Consider the following 18,944-nt stretch of genomic DNA (forward strand, 5'->3'; position numbering starts at 1 on the left):
AAACTAAAAACCGCAACACAAAAGGGGGCCCTCGATTTCTATAAATAACTGTTTGGCAGTCTGATACAATTGAGGTGGTGAGCAAAAAAACTGGACTTGGGAATTAAGAAAGCAATTTTAAATTTAAACAATCTGAACCACCAACTGTTGTTGAATGATCTCAGAACCCAAATTACACTTTTTACCAAATTACTAGCTGTCTGTAAAATTAATATGCTGGTATTCAAATTGCTAAACTGTTGATATGTAGAAAAAAATAATAAAAATCAATCATGTTTTCTGGAAAAGTTTAATGAGTAATTCCTGAATTAACTCAAACTTAGAACAGTGGGTTTGCACAGAGTTGAATTTTAATGTCAGTATTCCTGCTTCATCAGGATGGCACTTTGCTCAATCATTTGAGAGACAGGTTGATGAGAACATTTAATCATATTCATCTGCAGCTCAGCATCAAAACACAGGAAACAGCAATCAAGAAGTCTGGTTGGTGCCACGGCTTTCTCTCACTGCAGAGAGAATGACAACAGGACATTTTCCAGGACATTCACACACGCAACAGTGGAGCTAAGATTCGATTGCCTTGTTGTCTACAGGTTGGAGGAGGTGGTGTACAATAAGTTCTCCTTTGCTGTTGATGTATGCATCGGCCATGTCATGCTCAGCAGGGAGCCCATAGGGAGTCTTTAGTGGCTGTATCCTGAAGGTATCAGAAAGAGATGGCAAAGGAGATATAACAGTATAGATATGTAGGCATCTCAGGCAACCTCAATTTGAAAAAAAACTAACCTTTTTTTAATAGTACTTTAAGAGTGATGTGTTACTACTTTTGGTTAATTAATCCTACCTTACAAGGTGCTTGACAAACTTCAGTTGGCTGTTGACTGCAGGAGTATTTTTATGAATTACGGGGACGTGAGCCTAAGTGCGAGACAAAGGCAGAGAAAATTATTCCAAAAGATAAAGGCTGTGAGCGTCTGCATGAGGTGACACTCTGTACAGATCATTTATCCTGATCAGAGCTCCTTCAGGGTACAAGTCACTGTTGAAAGATGCTGAAAGACGCAAAGAATTAAATGGAAATTCCTGAACTAAAGCTGACAGCAGTGTTTTGTTGTATGTACAAAAAAACCCAAAACAAAACAAAACATTGAACATGATCAGGTTACATTAAGTTAATCCAAAAGTAAAACAAAAACTATCTGTAGCCTTTACAAAAAGGGAACCCAGTTTGGGGTCCTGTACCATGACAGAAATTTTACCTTTTGAAGCCCGAGGTATTTTATTATCTCTTTCTCCCAGTATGGCCTTCGCAGCGCACTTTTGACCCGCGTCACTATGTGCAGCTTGTGCGGCTGGTCTGGATCGCCACCATATTTCTCGTGCTCTTTCGATCGCTCAGCAAAAATCTGTTAAGAAAATGCAGAATAAAGGATTATCATTATTCCATGGCAGGATTCATCTGTAATGACGGGCCTAAAGCAACACTAAAAATGCTGAGTAGCTAATAATCCACCTAAACCATTTTGTCTACTGGACCTGCTGGAATTATACCCAAACTTACTTAATCCAAATAAATATTAATGTAAAAGAATTATATTTTGACACAAGACGTTACATACTTTGAGTGTTGCTAATTACTTTACAAATGTACAACATTATAGATTCTAAATTTATTCTTACCTCTGGTGGGATTCTGGATTTGGAGAATTTGCTTCTTGCTGACACATACCATGCACAAGGTGACAAAACTGGAGCTTCTGTCAGGGTCTGTAACATATGCAAACAGAGAGAAGGTAAAAAGCAAAGCCCAGTATCAAGGAAACTGTGTTTACTTACATATGCAGAAAATCTAAAAAGTTCTGTAGAGTTGGGTCTCAGAGATAGATTGCTGTTACTGGTGGTAGATATTCTTTTCTTTAGGGAACAAAAGTTTTTTGGGTTTTTTTTTTAATGATTTAAAAATCTGATATTCTGACACATCAGCAGATATTTTGTTTTTATCTTTCAGATCCACAAAATATGAACAGATTTCCCTAACATTTGTCATGTGTAGTTATCCGTTTACTGATTTATGCTTTGCCTGACTCTGGTCAGGTTGTTGTATTTGTGTTACTCCAAACAGCTCATAGCAACAGGGAAGTTGGAGCACATTCCTCCCATATTAGCTTTTCATCTCTGGATCCCTGTTAAATCTAGAATTGGATATAAAATTCTTCCTCCTTACATACATCTGATACACCTGAGCACTTCCACTTGTCTCTTTTCACTCCCCTTCTGTTTACACACCACTGCACTAAGTCATTATTGCATACATACATTTTGCCTTCCCTCTCTCCCTTAGTCTGCTTTTTCCTACCTCTTTGCTTTTTTCCCCTCTCTCTTCTATTTCCTCTCATCACCCTCTCCAGTCACAGCATATGCCTGCCCCTCCATGAGGTGGTTCTGTCAGAGGTTTCTTCCTGTTAAAAGGGAGTTTTTCCTTCCCACCATCACAAAGTGCTTGTTCATGGGGGCTATTTGAACTCTAGAGTCTTTACCTTATGGCATAAAGCGCCTTGAGGCGACTTTTGTTGTGATTTGGCGCTATATAAATAAAATTGAATTGAATTAAAGCATATTGAAGCGATTTTGATGTGAACTGGTGCTATATATATAAAATAAACCTTAACGGAATCTTAGATGACAATATTAGTTCTAACTTTAATACTTGGAGCACTTTCTGCAGCAAATGTAGCCTAGTGCACATCACAGCTGACTGGATAGTGGTGCAGAGAAGCCCAGTGGCTTCACACAACAAGTGAGTTTCATTAATGCTGAGTTAGTTACAATGGCCTCGTTTTCTATTTTTTTTTACATAACCGAGCACGTATATGTATCCAGGACATTGGTCATTATATTTGAAAGTTTCGCGTCCTAAAATTCAGCACTGCAGTCATCTAGCAAACAAAATAAATAAATCCAGTAAACCTAGAAAAATCCAGTAACTATTCTCCAAGTCCCATCCCTGAATTGGGTTTCAGGTTTCAGGTTTAGCTGGATTTTTCCTCAAGCAGCGTTAAACTAAATGAGCCCTTATGTCAACTTCAAGATGTACGAAACACTTTGTAGACAGTTCAAGTCTGAAACATTAAAAAACGTGCAGTGATGTACCCACCTTGACTGATAAAAAGCTCAAACTGCGGCAGACAGCTGACATGTTGTGTTCCTTCTGCTGCTCTTTAGCTAACAGGGGCTACGAGACAAGGTTACAGCCTTGCTAACCGCTAAATAACACGGAACTCGAGCCTAACAAACCGCTATGAAAAACTGACCTATAATCATACCATATTTACCAAGTTCGCACATTTAAACATTAATTCGGCACTGAAAACAGCAGTGAAACAGGAGAGTCACGCTGCTGTCAAGCCCTCTCTCTCCGCCGTCTTAACCGGAAACGTCGGGGAGTTACATTAAAAGAGCACCGCCTCTTCGAGAGCACCGGAAATTTGCACATTGTTCCTACCCTAATTTTTCTAGTGTGATAAATATGTTGTTTGAATAAATTTGGACTTAATAAAAACTGAAAATACTTTAACTGTGTGTTTTTATAAAAAAAAAAATACATAACCATCAATTTTCTAACCAAAGTCATTACGTTTCTCCGGGAGTTGTTTTTATGGGGCACTCGTGGGTAGAGCTACTTCTGTCAGCTTCTTTCCTGTCACTGGTGAAACGTGACGTTTATTTAGAGTTGTATATGTCTTAAAAGACAGTTGAAAGACAGAACAATGACACAAAACCACCTGTCGGGAATGGAGGCGTCCGCCGTGTCTGTCTTGAAGCGAGCGGTGGAGCTGGACCAGAGCGAACGTTTCCAGGAGTCTCTCATCTGCTACCAGGAAGGCATCCAGCTGCTTATGGACGCGTTAAAAGGTCCTCCTTTAAAAATAAATAAATATTAATAATTACATATTTTAAACATTGCCCTGAATTACGCTGAACGTCTTTTTTTTAAATGTTCTCTTTGTCCTGTGAGCAGCTGTAAAAGATGACTCAAAGAGAGGACACTACAGAGAGAAGATAAAGGGCTACATGGACAGAGCAGAGCAAATCAAAGTTCATGTGAATCAGATGAAGGAAGGTAATTTGCCAGTAATGGAGCAAAAAAGGGCAAAGTGGGCCGGGCAAAGATGAATTACCCTGATCGACTGAGCCTCTTGTTTGCAGTGGTTTTGACTGTTAGACCTGTAGCACCTGTGTGTAATTGAGAGGGAGACAGGTGTAACAGTGGAGCTCCAAGGGGCAGAGGTAGATGTAGCGACCCCAAAAGGGAGCAAGAAGTAGAACTTTGTGGTAATTTTGACACAAGCAAGAACTCAAATCGGGTGAACAAGGTGCTTCAGTGTTGCATATGACCAAATTAATAATTTGCACAATCTTACTGACCCTGTGGATTTGGGTTGCTGAAGCCCACTTTGCCCTGTAATCCAGCTCTAGCTGAATATTGACTGTGCGATCTTCTCAACAACCAAAATCTTGTTTATTGTTTTGTTATATCCCTTACATTTATGTATAAATCTAATTATGTCTAGTATCTCTTATAGACAGGATCCTATTCCAGTGTAGGACTGTGCTGGTTAAGTTTTTAGATTTAGGGGAAAAATATATGGCAAGAGCCACAGCTAAAGAAGGGGGTTTTCAAAATTTGTGTTTCTCTTATCTTCCCTGATAGATGGGAAGTACCACGAGCAGATAAGAATATCAGAGGATGCTACTGGTTACAGCTATGAGGTTCTGTTCAAGCCATACATCAGCAGCGCTCTCACTGAAGTCTGGGTGGAGGACCCGTACATACGGCACACCCACCAAGTAAGAGTTTTGTCCTCATTAACTGGGGTTTTTATTCATTCCACTCTGTCATCAGTCTTTTATCTGGCTTTGTTCAGAGGTTGGAGCTTATCTTTAATGAGTTTATCCATTAATTTGATACCGATAGAATGATACTAGAGGACTAAGTCTGCAATACACGTATACATTTTCCGCCTTGGGTAGCAGGAGCAGCCGACGGGGGGGACATAATCTCTTTAACGTGTCCTGGTCTGCGCCAGGGTCTGTCTGTGGCCAGAAAGCCTTCAACATTTAGATGGCTGAAAGATTCATTGATTAATAGAACTATCACAGATTAGTTGAAGTTAAACAAACAAATGTTATAAAAATCTGTCTGGTAGGTTATGAAAAGACTGCTAAGCTGACTTTAATTAAACTTTTTGTAGAGGTCGTGTATGGGAAAAGGAGGAACACATTCAGTTATGATGTGGATGATGTGTTTGATAAAAGCCTGAACGCATATACTGAAAATCTTTTTTTTCTCTGATCATGTGTTGCAAGCTGCAAGCAAGCAGCTTTCTCCCCTTACTAGTTTGACTAGCACTTTATAATAAATAATTGTAATTTTATGTTTATGTTTTAAAAATCAGCCCTAAACTGTACCAACCTTATATAATATGCCAAACAAAGCCCTCGCCTTTCCTCTCACAAACAGTTGTACAACTTCCTTCGGTTCTGTGAGATGCTGCTAAAAGCCCCCTGCAAGGTGAACAAGATCCACCTCCTCACGTCGCAGGATGAAGTGAGTTACTCACACAATAGAGCTGCATTTTATAGTCAAAGCTGAGCAGCCACTGCTGTCTTCTCTGTTTAGTTTATACTGTCATTTCCCATCCCGCAGGCTGATAGTGGCCAGCAGAGCGGTGCTCTGGCCGAGTTGAAAGAGAGTCTCAGCGCTCACGGAGTGACTCTAGACCTGCAGTACTCCTCCACTATCCATGACCGGGAGATCAGGTACACCTGCAGATTTTCCTCATTTACAGCAGCCACATACGTGCAGCGTGAGGAAGTTCATCCTTGTGACATCTGATGTTCACTTCTACATTAACACTCCATTGCTCAAAATACGGTCTCTTTTATCCCAGTAAATTAAACCTGATTTTATTTTTAGGTTCGATAATGGTTGGATCATAAAAATTGGAAGAGGGTTGGATTACTTCAAGAGACCTAAAGTGAGACTACGCATTATATACTTATTAGTATTCATCTGTAAGTATGGAGTGGCTAAAGTGAACGAGATCTTTCTGTCGTTTGTCTCGCAGGGCCGATTCTCTGTTGGATACTGTGACTATGACCTCAGGCAGTGCCAGGAGACCACCGTAGACATTTTCCACACCAAACACACAAAAACTCTATGAGACTCACAAAGCTAAAATGATTTTTTTTTTTGCCAAGCCGTTTAATTTACTTACCTGCCTTCCAAACACAAGCAGATCTACAGTATTGTTGGATTTGCTTTAGCTTGCGGGTGTCTGGGGACTGACTTTTATAACAAGATGGGTTATTGTTTGATTTCTGCTGCACTGGAACGTCTTAAATTTCTGCTAACTGTACTGCCGCTGCTATTGGTGAATTTTTAAGTTCAGTTTTCAGTTCTTCAGTTTTCTATGATTTTTTTTTTCCGTTTTCTATGATATTTATGAAAAATATGGATATTTTTATCTTCTTCTTTTTTTTTTTAACTTCCACAGATTGTAATTCTACAGAGACCTTTTTTGGGGAAAATTAATTATTTCAAAACATTTTTTCTAGATTACTTTACACAATTAAAAATGTATTTTTGTTTAAATCAAATTTAAATTTAAAAATTCAAAACCAAAACATATTTAAAACGCATTAATAGTAAAATGTGTTACAGGATTGCCAACTTTAGGCCCTTTTTAAATGAATTGCTTATGATGGGTAATTGTACCTCTAGGTAATGAAACATTAGGCCCTTTTCAGTTGACTGGAAATGTATCGTCCTGATTCTATTAGTAGATTAAAGAAACCAAACATGGCCCTAAATATCGTTTTGTACTGAAAAATGAATAAAATGTAACAGATTTTAAACTATTTATAATACATAAATGCAGAATAAATATTAAAACTGACCAAAGTGTGCTGAAAGATTGTGAGATGTTTTCTTGTTTTCTACAGAATAGAAAAAGTCCAAGACACAGATAAAATGAAAACAGTGACCAAGAGGACGAGAGTGGGTAGAGTTACACAGAAAGGTGCACTTACAGAAAGTGTTTATGGTAATCAGCTGGTTGTTTTCCAGGTTATTATAGGGTTAGGGTGGAGGATTACTCTAAAACCTAGAATTAAAACATTTTATTGAACTAAAAAACAAAAACTAGACTTGGAAAAAAATTAAACTAACTGAAAAGATTTTGAGAACTTGGAAAACTGACTAAAAAATGGTAAATGGCCTGTATTTGTTTAGCGCTTTACTTAGTCCCTAAGGACCCCAAAGCGCTTTACACTACACTACATTCATCCACACTCTGGTGATGGCAGCTACATTGTAGCCACAGCCACCCTGGGGCGCACTGACAGAGGCGAGGCTGCCGGACACTGGCGCTACCGTGCCCTCTGACCACCACCAGTAGGCAACGGGTTTAGTGTCTTGCCCAAGGACACAATGACCGAGACTGTCGGAGCCGGGGCTCGAACTGGCAACCTTCTGATTACAAGACGAACTGCCAACTCCTGATATGTCAAATTTTATCGTAGCTTGTCTGATGAAGCGTTGACAGACAAGACTGAGTCCTCTGATTCAACTAAACATTTGCCAACAATAAAAATCTGACTTTAAAAAAAAAGAGCAGATGCCGGTCAGTGCAGATCAGACCTTGTCATAGTCTCCACACAGTCAGATTATATCCATCAAAAACCACTCATTCACTTATACACACTGTATTTGATTCAGACATAGGTCTTTACATCTGTAACAAGTTCACAAACATTGCAAATCCCATTCTGACTCTTATTACAACAAAGTCTAAGCTCAAGGCACATTCACCACCTGCTTCATAGCTTTCATACATATTACACGGATCAGCAGATCGAGCAGTCATGGAGCACTGAACTCATGATTCCTTAAAAACCTACATATTTCCACAATTATTGAATTCTGGATAAGGTTATTAAGACTTACAATTACCGGAGATGTACATGTTTAATATCTTTGACTGATTTTTATGTCCCAAAGCTATATTGTAGCCATAGCTTCTTCTGTTTCTGCTGGCTCTGTATTGGTGCAACATTTCATGCATGTAAGACACTGATGTCTAGTTAACGATTACCATCAAACTCTTATCTGAATCCAGAATCCCAAACTAAATACAGATAAGCTGCAGGGGAAAGCTTGTTCAGTGGTTTCAGATATCGGCCAATTGTTCTTGGGTGAATCAATGGAAACATCTTTCCAAAAAAAAGTCGTCTATAAAAGTGAAAAAATAAAAAACCCCAAAGAAAATACCCTCACATTTTTTTCACATTTGCTAGAATGAATGGTAACCCTCGTGACTTCAAACAGTGCTGTGATCGGATTATCTATCGGCCTTAATCTCGATATGCACAGCCCTCATCTGGCCTGTGAGAGGAAGAAATTATAATCCATCGCAACACCACATGAATCAGAGACTGCCATATACTGCTAAAAATCAGTACCTTTGCTTTCTTTCTGTCAGGGGGACAAATGCTGTGATGACAAAAGCAGAAAGTGCAATAAACGTGTATGATGCTTTATTATCTACAAACAGCCTCCCTATGATAGCAGATATTAGCCATAATCACATTACATCCCTATTATAAGATAAAAATAAGCCTGTGTGTGTATTCTCCTTTATGTGTAGATTATGGACAATAAATCTATGAATGAGGGAATTAAATAAAACCACATCCCAGACTGTTATGTCACTGTGGGCTCTTATCACGGTGCATGTGTCCCGTTGGCTGTAATCCAGATGTTACCCAGCTGGATGTGGGTTCTGGTGGGAGAGACGAGGATTTATCTGTAAGGAGACTCATTGGAGATGCTGCTCAGCCAAGCTTCCAGACACATGGATGCAGATGCAAGCGTTCGCATGCCAATTCCTACAGGCCCTCCCTCTCGCCGATTGTAGCCCAGTGGCCTAGATTAGCTCTCCCATCTCCCAGTACTGTCCTGTGTGAATGCGCAGGAAGTAGGACTCGCAGGAACAATGTGTCATCTCGTTGCTGCGAAACGAGGCGTCGTCTCGCAAATCGTGAAAAATGTGTGTGGGAGTTATAGAGGAGCAAAGGTCCCAGGCGAACATTTCAAAGACCGCACCTTCAGGACTGTGGCCAAACAGTCTTGGGTGAAAATGATGTGACGTGCTGGGAGGTGGCTGATTCCTGTTTGTTTTTATTTATTTATTTCATTTCTGAACGCTCACAGCACACCCATAGCCTCCGCTCTTTGATCATCGGAAAGGCGTGAGCGAGCCTGTGCAATATGTAAACAGCTCTATGAGCCATAATTCCTATATTCATGTCCTCTTTCCAGCTGGAGCTTTATTTTTTATTTTTTTACCCTCTACTCTCATTTCTGGGCCTAAAATCAGGTTAACGTTTTATAAGGAGCTTAGCACAGAGGGCCACAGTGTGCCACTAATGTAATAGAGTATCTCTCTCGCTCTCTTTCTCTCACTCTCTCTCTCTCACACACACACATTCTCATCTGTCCTCTTTTCTCTTGTGCATTTGCTCACCCTGTCAGGAAGTGACCTTCTCTCTCTCTCTCTCTCTCTCTCCCTTTCTTTCTTTTCTCCCAGCCTGTTTTTTTTCCCACCTCCCTCACTCCCTTCCCTCGGTATCTCCCTCCGTCTGCAGATGTGGTAAGTCTGAGGTTTAATCATTAAGGCAGGGACACAGCTGATACAAGACCGCTCCGTGAAGAGAGGAGGACGATCAGGAGGGACAAGTTGAGGTGCTTGGTTTTAGATTTTTGGTAAGTTCAGCCGTTGTGTTCTTTTTTTTCTTCCTCCTTCCCCATCTGGAGTGCGTGTGTGTTTTCCCCCAGGGAATGTCACCTGGTGGAGAAATGTTGCAGCGTTGTGGATCATTACGGCGTTGTGAAATCTTACAAGAATCTCTCTGCAATGTCAATAATCCACCGGATTATCCTCTGTTTCTCTGGGAGCTATAGTTCAGCTCAGTGAACGGTGAAACCGCAGGGAGCACTTCACTGCAGAGAGGAAATCAAGTCTGAGGTTTACATACTGTTTAAATCGATTTGCTTAAACTGATCGCAACTTTTTTGAGGATCGAGTGAAAAGGGTGTAATCGGTGACATGAGAGGTGCAGTGTGGACTTTGCTTGTTTGTCCATAACCTGGCACATCTTGTCTTATCAGGCAGTTATACAGCCTCATGCTCTGTTGACAACAGTTCCTTAGATACACCAGCACCCTGCAAAAGGTGGGATATACTAATGTCAGGCCGGTCTTCATGAAAAAAATTGGAACTGACTTTAGCATAGAGTAGCACGCCAACTCAGTCAGGATGTTTGTAAGATGGTAAAGCAGTGAAGGAAGATTTTAGCTTTTGCTTTGTTCATCATATGTGCTGTACAGTGCGATGCCATGCTTCAAATCCACGTTCTTGCTACTCTGCAGTACCTGGGGTGTTTTTTCTTGGCAATGCCACATGTAACATCGATTAAGACGTTGTTCATCTTGACAACAGACTGTCCTCACCCAGCCTTCCCAACTGATAATGAACAGTAATAAACCTTTGAACCTCGAGTCCATGTTTACTCCTGCAAAGACAACAAGCGAAGTGTTTTCCACTGAACACTTAACTGTCATCTGCTCTACACTTTTTTTTTTCTTTTAGGGATCAGACCGATGGAGTCTTTCTCGGGAGACGCAGAAGAAAGCGCAGAGGACGTCGCAGGTGAGGTGATCTGTCTCGTAGTTTAACCTGAGAGTGCTAACACATCGTCATGAAGTGAAATATGAAAGAGATGCTCATTGATAGAACGTCTCGAAAACAGAAAATAGAGAGTGTGTGAGAGCACGTGAGTTCTCCTTGTTCACGTGCGCGTGAAATGCTGTGACCTGGATCTGTCTCGGTCTCAATCTCTGTTAGGACGTAAAAGATCCAAGATCAAGGATCTGAAAACTCGTCTCTTTGGGAAAAGTAAGAGAGCAGGCGGAGAAGGAAATACCAAACTCAGCCAGTCAGCCAGTGACATCACTGCAGGAAAAGATCTCGGATCAGAAGAAGATTTGGTGTGAGTGTTTACGTGACACGAAGCCTTTCGAAAAATTCTCTTTCAGATTCACTTACTTGTCCTTACTTTGACTCGTCCTTCTTCTGGCTCCACTTAGATGCGCACAGGCCATCATGGGATCGCGGGCGCTGTCCCACGACAGCATCTTTCTGGATGACCTGGTCATGACAGAGCCTGAACCCACCAGGGTCTTATCTCAGGAGAACGTTCACAGCAAAATCAAAGCTCTCCAGGTACGGCACTTCTTTATTTTAGGCCTGTTGTTTAAACTTATGGTAACAGTGACTCTATTAAAATCCTTGTGCTGCGCTCTGTCATCACAGATGACGCTTCAGCAGCAGAAAATGCATTTGGGCCCACCTCCTATGGTCCTGCCGATGAGACGTCCACCAGATCTGAGCAGCCAGGAGTCACTTCCTCACAGTCCTCCTCATGATTCAGGAGAAGACAATACATCTCAGGAAACCCTTACAAAGGTGCATAATCCTGCTACTTAGATGATGCGTGGATTCAAAAGCAGGATTTGCATTTGTTTAAATTTAACAAGCAAGCATAAAGTGTTCTGATCATATGTTTTTATTCTCAGCATATCCCATAAAAAAGGCCAGCGCTGTACCCCCATTTTTTCCTATTATAGTTATAAGTGAAAAAAGTGGGGTTATAAATATATAGCATCATTTAAGAAAACAGTATATAGCACAGTAATCCCTAAAACAGCTGGTCGCTGTAAAACGTTTTATTTAAGCAGGAGAAACTGGTGCATATGTTGGGGACTATTTTAAGACACAGATTAATGCACGGTCTGGACACTCCTGAGGATTTACGGTGTACGTGGGATTGACTGGACAGAAACTTCAAGAGAGGAATCTGTCATCTGAAATGCTGTTTCCAAAAGTCGAATCAGTGATGGAGCCAGAGGGTTCTTATGTAAGGTGCACTGTGAAACTGTGTCCCTGCAAGCCTGGCCGCTCTTTGGCTCCACTCCATATAGAATATCAGATAGGTAATAGAGGTTATCAACAGCCATATGTGATACATTGACATAATAATCCAAAACACTGTATTTTGTAGTTCTTTCTCTTAGCCCATTGTTTGCAGGATTGTACAGCGATTTTGTTGGCCTTTTTTTCTTTGCAGGCGATATCTCAGCCAACATCTCGCACTCTCTCACCCATCCCCAAACCTGCACCTATCAAATCTCTTCCCTCGACTCCATCCCATGCTTTTCCTCTTTCCGTCCCCTCTGTTTCTCCTTCTGCTGCTGAGGTCCCGTCGGATTTTAGAACACCGGCTCAGTTCGCTTCCCGCTTAGACACTTCTGCCGCACGCCACCGAATGTCTATCAAACCCAGAAACCAGAGGGCCAGCACTAAGATGAAAGCTGCCGCGGTAAGTTGCTGTAGTTATTTCTCTCTCTTGTATGCTCTTTGTATAAGCAAATAGTGCACCGCCACTTCACTTTCCTGCCCTTCATATCTCTCGCTCTTTTTTTATTTATCTTCAGACTGTCTCTCAGTCTCATTTAGACACCATGAACAACATTGACCGACAAGAGCCTGTCAAAGAACTAAAACACCATCTTGGTGCTCAAGAAGAAGTAACAGTGGAAACAAAAGAAGAAGAAAAAGTTGCTGTTCCCATTGTACATCAGCGTCTTCCTTCAAAATGTGCAGAAGTGGCACCGGTCACATCAGAGGCGGTACCCAAACCAACAAGTCAAAGTTTCTCCAAACAGGACCACGTTCTTCCTGAGACTGTAGCCTCCCAAGTACCTCGAGTTAAACCTCGCAGACGTGTGGGTTCAGCATCTGGTGAACGTCCACACTCGTCCTTCATAGAGTCAGGACTGAAGGAACAAAGACAAGGGGATTTGGAGAAGCAACTAATGCCTCATGATGATAATGCCTCAGGAATGGCATTCAGGTGTTCCTCTGCTAGCCAGGAGGTTCAAGGTGATAGCGAACCCACAAGAGGAATTAAACGATATGCCCAAGGATCTGGCTCTTTCCACTTTTCTGTCACTGCATCGAAAAACAGAGATGGAGAAAGACCCCGATCGGGCAGTTTTTTGGGAGTTTTGGAACAAGCTGAAGCCAGGAACAGGATCAGTAGGGAAATGGAGGAGAAAAACAGGGAAAAGGAGGAAGTTAAAGAGCCAAGAGAGCATCCTTTTGCTTTAGGAAGGTTTCGTCAAGAAGGCGCACCACCTAAAACCTCAGCTGTTCCCTGGGACAGGAGTGACAGCTTCAAAAAGGTGGAATCAGTGACAGCATATAAAGATGCACCTGCAGACACAGGCGCTGCTGAGGCGGAGGAGATCGAGAGCAGCCAGGAAGAGGTGGAAGAGGCGGTGGAAGCAAAGGAGCCCCAGGAGGAACAAGGAAAAACAGCTTTCGGTGTCAAACTGCGCTCCACATCTCATTCACTTCGATTTCGGCTTGATACATCTTCTAACAGGCATTCAAAGTCAGCACTGGGTGAGGACCAAGGTGACCAAAAATGCCAAGAAATAAGTGAAAAAAAGTTGCAAGAAAATGCGTCTTGGATGCCATCCTCCTCTGGAGAGGTCAGACCAGCTGGTGAGTCTTTCAGAGCTCCTAACATTGTCATGTAGAAGGTTTGAAAGTACTTAAAATCGTTTTTAAAAAATGTCTTGCAAATTCAGAAAAATCCAGCTAAGTAAATTAGAACTAAAAGGAAAAAGCTAAAGAATTTAGGCAAAATGTGTAAAGTAAAAATAAAATAAAATAAAATAAAATAAAATGAAGACTAGATTGAAATAAATATGTAATAATATAGCATAACGCTGACATAATGTCAAAATATCACACTGGAATCACACTGATTATAGAAGCTGATGTTTAATTTGGAGATCTGCTTTAAATTTACACTGATAGTGAAGCAGCGTCTCACAGCCATTATCTCTTTGATTACAGAGTTAATATTACACAGATGTGCACCGTTGTTGCTGTTTAACATGGTAAATAATCACTCTAGGAAGATAAGATTTTTACTGATCACAGGGGAACTTTGTACTCATTAAGATACCACCCGGGCGAACTTTAACGGTAACAGTGCTGCCGAGCGTATCTAACAGATTTGTGTGTCTCCCTTAGATCAAACCCCATCTGGCTTCTCTCCTCCAGTCAAACATAATGCTCCATTTGCCAGCGAAACGTCCGACGTTCAGACGACGCCTGCAAACCTAAAAGAAGCAGAAGCTACACCCCGGGAGCCTCAACCTGCCCCGCAGGCGACCTCATCTGAGGTGTCCTGGATGGCTCTGGCCATGGAAAAAACCAAGAGCCTTCAACAGCTTTTCATTAGTAGATTCCCCAGAGATTTTGCAGGAAATTTACAGGCAAACATGCAATCTTCAGCACGACCGCAGGCACAAGCGCAGCCCACAAATCCAACAGAGACTTTTACACAAGTACGGACACAGACTGTGCAAGCTGCAAAGCAGCCATCGGCAGAAACGAATCAAAGCAGAAGCCAAGCACAGACTGTCAAAACATCGCCAGGATTTCTGCAACAGAAGGCATCTCCTGTGCTGTCCAATGCCTCCAGAGATCCACAAATGTCAAAACACACCAGTGAAGACCAGATGAACACAACTAAGTCTGCCTCACATTCAGTGGTAACCACCAATCCGTGGACAACCCATTCTCCTTTGCGCTCCCCTTCACAAACAGACACCTCGTTTCAGTTTGCACAAGGCAGCGCCACACAGTCTCTTGCGCAGTCTTACCTTTCCTCAGGCCAGCAGCAATCCTCCTGGAGCAATCGAGGTCTCCAGTCTGCCCAGCAGCTCAAGCCCACACCTTCAGCGCAGACTTCAGCTCCCGCAGCCTCGTCAGCTGTTGGTTCTGCTTCAGCTTTTGCCTCAGGAAGAGGGGAGAGAGAAGCCAGTGAGCAAAAAGAGGCTCCGCCACTCACAAGCCGAAGAGCATTTTGGTCTGGTTCTGTAAGCGAGAAGGCTGCTTTTTTAGAGAGACGGGGAGAGTGGACCACACCACCTGGACCCAAGGGGGTTTGTGGTACTTCTTTATAACTATCTTTCATATCATTTGCCATCCTCACAGTGCTGCCTGACCTCCCCTTGCTGTCTGTGGCAGTCAGATCAATGCCCATTTGAAAATATAAATGTTTAAAAAATCTCTAAGTCTCTATTTGGCAACTATAACAGTAGCCTAGCATGTGTCCGTCATTCATTTGGTGTCCTGGTGGCTACCAACATGTTGTTTTATTGCAATGGAACTGATGATTTTGACTGGGTTTATTAGCAGGTTAAATTTATGATTGTTTCTGGACTTTTTATGGCACTTTCTCACGGTGGTTGAAATGCAGGCCATGAACAGATAATAGGGATTTTTTGAACTGACAAGATTGTCCTGAATGTGTGTTCTTAGGTGGAATTGAGGAAAACGCATACAGACATGCAGGGATCAGGTGAATCCCCTACCTTGGCAAAAAACGCACCTGTGATCAAAGATACAGATGAAAGACAAGCAGTAAACCTTGCAGGTGTGTTTGCTCAGAGTGATAATAAATCATTGCTGTACAAACACCTTTTTAATATTCTTAATGAACCCATTTGACCTAGATTTTTTCTGCATTTCGTTTTTTAGAGTTAAGCCCCACCAACGTTGCAGAAAGGTCGCGTGAGGACAGATGGTCACGGAAAAATGCAGCGTCTTCTTCATCACCGTCATCATCACCCACACTGCCCTCGGTGCTGCAATCCATGTCTGACAGCGGTCAGCCGTCCTGGATGGAATTGGCCAAGAGGAAGTCAATGGCCTGGAGTGATAAGACCATGGACTAAGAAGGACACGAGTCGATGAAGAGCCCATCATAAAGACTAAAACCGCTTCTGTCAGACAGCCGGTTGTTTGATGCCGTTTTTATTTGGATTTAAGTGTTAATGTTTAATTACGGAAGAGGATTAGGGCTACTGGAAAAAAGAAAGTGGGCACGTCTTTTTTTCTTCTTTTCCAGAATTCTGAGGAAAAAGTCAGACCGTAAAGTAACAATTTTGAGGTAAAAGAATTTTGAGTAAAAAGTCAGAATTCTCACATTAAAGTCAGAATTCTGACTTTTGCCCACTTTTTTTCCCGGTGGCCCTAATCCTCCTATTTAATTGAGAGTGAAGGAAGCAGAATATCTTCTGAAAGTTCAACATGATCGCTGTTATTCAGTTAAGGACGAATATTTCATGTGATTGAGCATTTCACAGCTCTTAAAAGTTTATGTTAAATAATAAATTTGTAAGGACGAGTTTGTTGTTGTCATTGAATGACTTAAACTTCAAGTAAAACGAAATGGTCAAATTACATCGCAGTATAGTCATTCACTTGGTATCACCTGAATATCTCCTGAAATTGTCCATCAAACTGCTAAAAATAAACTTCTTATAACACACAGTATGTGGAGAGCGACAGTCAACGCTGAAAAATGTCCCGATCTACCTGTTAGATTAACCTCTTGTCTGCCGGTGTTTCCTGGACGTTTACTTCTTCACTAACTTAGTCCACAGCCCCACCTGCAGGCCAGATCTGAGACCTTGTACTAAGCTCTACAGCATTACAGCAAACATGGATTCAAAAATGGTATTTTTTTATTAAAAAGTCTGAAATCAACAGGTACCTTATTTTCACACTTAAAAAAAGATGGGTGTGATTTAAAAGTAATAAAAAATAAAAAGTCAATTAAAGCTGACATTTTCAGGACCTCTCATGGCCTTACACTGTTAACATGACTTATAATAACCCCGTACCATTATTAATAATTCATGTTAGCCCATGCTACACCCACACAGGTGAGTCATCTCCTGGGACTATGTGGGTGACGTCGCTGTCAGCCTTGTTTGTGCATAACATACATCAGAGATTCTCAGTGTGAACATTTAGACTTCCTAATGTCTGCTAGATAAATGAGGCTAGATTTGTGAGTTCATAAGTTTTAATGTATAAAACAACTTTTGAATTTTTTTTTTCAATTAGGCAGTTTATACTTTCAATCCTTTTTACAGCCATTTATTTTGTAATAATTGCAGCGTCAGATAATAAGAACAAGTACAGGACTTCTCTTTGACATCAGGAGACTGCAGAGTATGAAAAAGGTTATCTGATGTCACAGTTTTTACACTGGGATGTAACCCATAATGCACTGGGCTCCCAGGAGACAGCAGCTCAGCTGTGAAATTAGTGTTGTCTGGGGAAACGCAGAGTAACACATTTTTTTTTAATGAGCTTTACATTCTGAAATATTTAGCACACAGACTGGCCTTAAGTATAACTCTGTCACGACAATACATTTTCTGAATTTAAGGTTAAACAATTTAAAGGAAATTATTATTAGGCAGGGAATAACAAACCCAACTGATGCTGATACAATCTTGTAGTTAAAGTGGGAGATGAAAAAGAAGCCAACAAGTATTGTTAGCTATAGGTTATAAATACTCTACTCCAAAATCTTGTGCACCTGGTTGTCAGACAATCATGCCAGTATTTTCAGCTTTAATGGAGAATCTATAGTGGAAAAAAAGAATCCGCTCTACCTGGATTTGATTTTCATCCCCACATGGCTCTGTTATCTGGCTGCCACATAACGACCCTGGAGAAGCTATTTCTTTTTCTACAGGACTCAGCTATGTTTGCTGGCACAAAACAGTTTTCTTTGCGTCACACAAACCCAGTCAGGTTGCGTGTTCTTCCAGGTAAGTTTTGCAAAAGTTCTGTTCCCAGTCATCAGTCATGTGTCCTCTGTGTGGCACCTGAATATCATCATAATTATAAAACTCACTGCCAAGGTAATCACAACCTTAATCATCCTGCAGCCCAGGCACTAACAATACAACTGACTCACTCACGTCAGTCTGCGATTCAGTTCTGCACCATGCCAGCCACCCACAACAACAACACAACTCACCTGTGCATTAGACTCCAGATAATTATAGGACATTAACTGATGTAACAACAGTTCACTGTCACTTGTTAGCAGAAGAGCAGATTGAAAGAGTAAAAAAAGTAAGAACTTCAGAACATGAAGTCAGACTTCCACGTTTGAAGGAATGAACTTTAAATGATTCTTTTCTCTTTGTATTACTCGGATTCAGACCTCCTATAGGTCCACTCTAAATGCTGAATATAGTTACTTGTTTTAATATTAGAGTACAGCTTCTGTCTTTAACACCAAGTGAAGTCACCAGCAAAAGAGCACATGTTCTTTAGCAAAGATTAAACAAAGACAAGGTTAAATAAAACCTGATGTAACATCCACTTCTATTGTGAGTTAAAGAGTGTTTGTGTCTTATTTACTGTGAAGTAACCGGGACATCCAGAGCCAGTTTGGCTCCCTCACTCGTTTTTTCCCAGGGTGAATGTAGCTGTTGATTATAATGTGGATTTGGGGTCCTGTGGGTTAATAAAATTATGACAAATGACACATCCAGGAAACCTTCTTTTACACAGTCATTGTCTCAGCCATGTGTATAAAGAGTAATATCACTCCTAGCTATAGTTTGACAAAATCAATATCTTTGAATTAGAGAGACGGTGCCATGTTTGTTTATTACTAGAGATGGCACGATACCACTTTTTTATGTCCGATACCGATATCATAAATTTGAATATTGTCCGATACCGATATGAATCCAATATAGTGTGTTTTTTAATTAAAACTGTTTTTTTAATATCTTGCTGCATTTTGTATAAGTTCAGATTCAAGTTTTAAAAAAACAAACAAACACTAAAGCTATTCTGTTATACCTGTATGCAAAAAATACACTGCACCCAAAATATTTCATAGTTCAGCAATACTGATCAATC

The 18,944-nt window shown here is 41.0% G+C and overlaps 3 protein-coding genes across 4 annotated transcripts; 2 read left to right on the forward strand and 1 right to left on the reverse strand.

The window, feature by feature from the left end:
• Positions 1-270: 270 nt before the first annotated feature.
• Positions 271-3,463, reverse strand: mrpl30 (mitochondrial ribosomal protein L30). The gene is made up of 5 exons (XM_005733890.2): positions 3,155-3,463; positions 1,681-1,767; positions 1,260-1,406; positions 845-918; positions 271-697 (listed from the first exon to the last, which is right to left on the reverse strand). The coding sequence occupies exons 1-5, from the start codon at positions 3,194-3,196 to the stop codon at positions 565-567; spliced, it is 483 nt and encodes a 160-aa protein (XP_005733947.1). The 5' UTR covers positions 3,197-3,463; the 3' UTR covers positions 271-564.
• A 204-nt stretch (positions 3,464-3,667) lies between these two features.
• mitd1 (MIT, microtubule interacting and transport, domain containing 1) lies at positions 3,668-6,634 on the forward strand. Its single transcript, XM_005733889.1, has 7 exons — positions 3,668-3,912; positions 4,019-4,120; positions 4,712-4,848; positions 5,522-5,608; positions 5,708-5,820; positions 5,978-6,038; positions 6,129-6,634. The coding sequence occupies exons 1-7, from the start codon at positions 3,768-3,770 to the stop codon at positions 6,222-6,224; spliced, it is 741 nt and encodes a 246-aa protein (XP_005733946.1). The 5' UTR covers positions 3,668-3,767; the 3' UTR covers positions 6,225-6,634.
• Positions 6,635-9,541: 2,907 nt separating this feature from the next.
• Positions 9,542-16,523, forward strand: cracdla (cracd like a). Of its 2 annotated transcripts, XM_005733891.1 has the most exons (10): positions 9,542-9,826; positions 10,713-10,772; positions 10,968-11,112; positions 11,210-11,345; positions 11,436-11,588; positions 12,250-12,501; positions 12,617-13,691; positions 14,229-15,145; positions 15,525-15,639; positions 15,744-16,523. In XM_005733891.1, the coding sequence occupies exons 2-10, from the start codon at positions 10,724-10,726 to the stop codon at positions 15,938-15,940; spliced, it is 3,039 nt and encodes a 1,012-aa protein (XP_005733948.1). In that variant the 5' UTR covers positions 9,542-9,826; positions 10,713-10,723; the 3' UTR covers positions 15,941-16,523. The 2 variants fall into 2 exon arrangements, with proteins under 2 accessions (XP_005733948.1, XP_005733949.1); XM_005733892.1 differs by lacking the exon at positions 15,744-16,523 and having other exon boundaries at positions 14,229-15,152; positions 15,525-15,633.
• The last annotated feature ends 2,421 nt before the right edge of the window (positions 16,524-18,944 follow it).

The sequence above is a fragment of the Pundamilia nyererei genome, unplaced genomic scaffold, assembly GCF_000239375.1.
Source record: "Pundamilia nyererei isolate P.nyererei 1_Seehausen unplaced genomic scaffold, PunNye1.0 scaffold00055, whole genome shotgun sequence".
Lineage (NCBI taxonomy): Eukaryota > Metazoa > Chordata > Actinopteri > Cichliformes > Cichlidae > Pundamilia > Pundamilia nyererei.